This window comes from Sinocyclocheilus anshuiensis, unplaced genomic scaffold (assembly GCF_001515605.1).
Source record: "Sinocyclocheilus anshuiensis isolate Anshui unplaced genomic scaffold, SAMN03320099.WGS_v1.1 scaffold2328, whole genome shotgun sequence".
Classification (NCBI taxonomy): domain Eukaryota; kingdom Metazoa; phylum Chordata; class Actinopteri; order Cypriniformes; family Cyprinidae; genus Sinocyclocheilus; species Sinocyclocheilus anshuiensis.
Window position 1 is genome coordinate 69509 of NW_015546179.1, and position 2550 is coordinate 72058.

Here is a 2550-nt window from a genome sequence, read left to right on the forward strand (position 1 = left end):
TTGGTCATTTAGATTTTGGATATTCCTCCTTATAGTCAAAGTAATAGGGTCCCACAAAAACAAAAAAAAAAAAAAAAAAAAAGAAAGTTGAGTAAAAAGCAAGTAAACTTGCTGCTATTTTGAGAAAAAAAGTCAGAATATTATCCTTATCTTTTTTTAATTCTGTGGTGGACACAAGCTTCCATAGAGCACCTCAGAAAACATTACAAAATAAAAAATGCTGTTTATGAGCTCTTTAGGAGCTCTTCTGAACATGGACAGATGAATGTTATTACACTGGACGCACCTTCAGGATCTTGTAGGCGCTGCTCATTGAAGTGACTCTGTGATTAGCGTGAGATCCGCCGAGCTTGCACAGATGACACACGGGACGCCGGCACACCTCACAGTACATGTTGACCTTCTCCATCTCGTGCTCGTGACACATGAGCACCTGGAACCCAGGGTTTGATGGGTTAGATCAAGGACAGCAGCTGATATAGCGCAGCGGTGGCGGGGTTGATACGGACCTTCGGTCTGAAGTTGGTGGTGGGTCCCACATACTCGTGCTGGGCTCTGGGCGTTCCCCAGGGGTGGTTCATCTTGAAGCACTCGTTGCAGAAGCTGGCCTTGCAGTCCATGCAGCTCTTGGTGGCCTCCTGAACGGGCGGCTTGCAGGCGTTGCACATGATGGCCACGGCCGCGCGGGCCGCCTGACGGTAGCGCTCCACGATGCTCTCCAGAGTGAAGTTCCTGAAGAGCATGCTGACTCTCTCTCACACACACACACACACACTCTCTCTCACACTCACACTGAAGCACTAGTGATCAAACAAGATCAGACACACGTGGAGTGACTCAAACTGAACACAGCACAACAGCAGCCCACTGATCTGGACACGAGAAACACTAGATCAAAAAATGGCAATTAAAAACGAATTAAGCAAAAAAAACAGGCATGTCTGCAAGTTATTTCACAGCGCTGAATGAGATCAAGGTCACTCTTTTTAAAGCTGCGGTGCGTCATTTCTGCTCCACCAACAGAACTGATGATTTCCTGACAGGTTTCCACTAGGGCTGGGAAAATAAACCGATGCATCACGAATTGAGAAATGATTCCGCATCGATTCTGAGATTTTCCGAATGCGTCGCAATTCTTTCTCCAGTCGATTCTGAGCTTAGTTTTGAACACAGCATGCTTCAGAAACATCCGAACTCTGCTTGTCTCCAAATCCTTACACACACTCGAACCTAAAATAATCATTCATAAGATTCGAAAAGGTTGAAGCGTGTTCACAGTGGGCTGTTTACATTAATCTGGTGTCATAAAAGCATTCTGAGCCGAGGTGAAATTACAGACTCAGCTGAATGCACAAGCGCTCTTCAGCTCTTCTTCATGAGCATTTGAGTCAGCAGATAAAAACTAGAGTAGAGCGCCATCTGCTGTTAAAATATAAGCTCAGAATCCATTCCAGAGAATCGCGATGCATTCAGAAGATCTCAGAATCCATCCACGAATCAATTCTGCATCGATTTATCGTCGCAGCCCTAGTATCCACAAACACTCCGTCTGCCATTGGTCAGCCTAAAAGACAGCCCCGCCCCAAACACACATCATTGGTCGAGTCAGATGATGACACGTCTGGCTGCTCAGTGTTGTGATGCATCAGTTACTTTGTCCAAATACCCACACTTGCGGTCTTTGGGCCTTTTAAGACCACAAGTGTGTGTAGAACTTTTCATCACCTGATGGGACACACTTATAGTGTTGTAAAAATGCAAGTGTTTACATAGCTTTATTTTTTATTTTAAATACTTTGTGTTTTAAATTCAACTTCAAATTCAAACACTAAGAGTCTTTCCAGAACATGATGCATGATGGGATACACTAAGCCTGGAATAGCGCTCTGGAGCAGTCCTGGAGATAGTGTGGGTTTAGTGCGCGTTAAGGGCACTGTGCTTTGGCGTTTTTAAGACCTGGGACAGTCTTGCGCACTTACTTCCTGTTGCGTGCACGCGCTCTCAATTGGCCAAGACCGCAAGTGCGGGTATTTGGACAAGGCAGAAGGCTGCCTTCCGAGGATCCTTCCGATTGAAATGGCCTTCAGCGACGTTTGATGACGTAGCAGCCGAGATATGCAGCCTTCCGTTTGAGAAGCACCCAGAGTATGTTCACGGTTAACACACAAGACAATAGGCTTGTTCGAGATGCACTACACTAGCCTGCCCTTGAACACGCGCGCTCTCAAGTGGCCAAGACTGCAAGTGTGAGTGTTTGGACAGGGCATGTGTTTCACTCAGTTAGTGATGCAATGAAATTAAGATTCTTTTCCAGAAACAAAACCAGAAAATCTGGACACTGTGCTAAAAACTGAAATTGAACATGATTCTCTTGATTGCAGTTGTTCTTCCCTCAGGTTATGATACTAACATGACATCTACACTCCATCAACTTTAAAATGTTGTATAATACTTTAAAGGAGACCTCTTATGCCCCTTTTGTCTTATATTACAAAATGTAACATAAGTCTCAGGTGTCCCCAGAATGTGTCTGTGAAGTTTCAGCTCAAA

At 44.9% G+C, this 2550-nt stretch overlaps 1 protein-coding gene across 1 annotated transcript in view; it reads right to left on the bottom strand.

Moving 5' to 3' along the window:
• The window catches only part of LOC107701382 (E3 ubiquitin-protein ligase TRIM36), a 38709-nt gene that overhangs the window by 25325 nt on the left and 10834 nt on the right, over nucleotides 1–2550 (bottom strand). Inside the window, exons 4-6 of the mRNA XM_016503379.1 lie at nucleotides 844–872; nucleotides 510–752; nucleotides 287–433 (exon numbers count right to left, since the gene is read on the bottom strand). Coding sequence (XP_016358865.1) covers nucleotides 287–433; nucleotides 510–752; nucleotides 844–872 — 419 coding nt within the window. The remainder of the gene's footprint in view (nucleotides 1–286; nucleotides 434–509; nucleotides 753–843; nucleotides 873–2550) is intronic.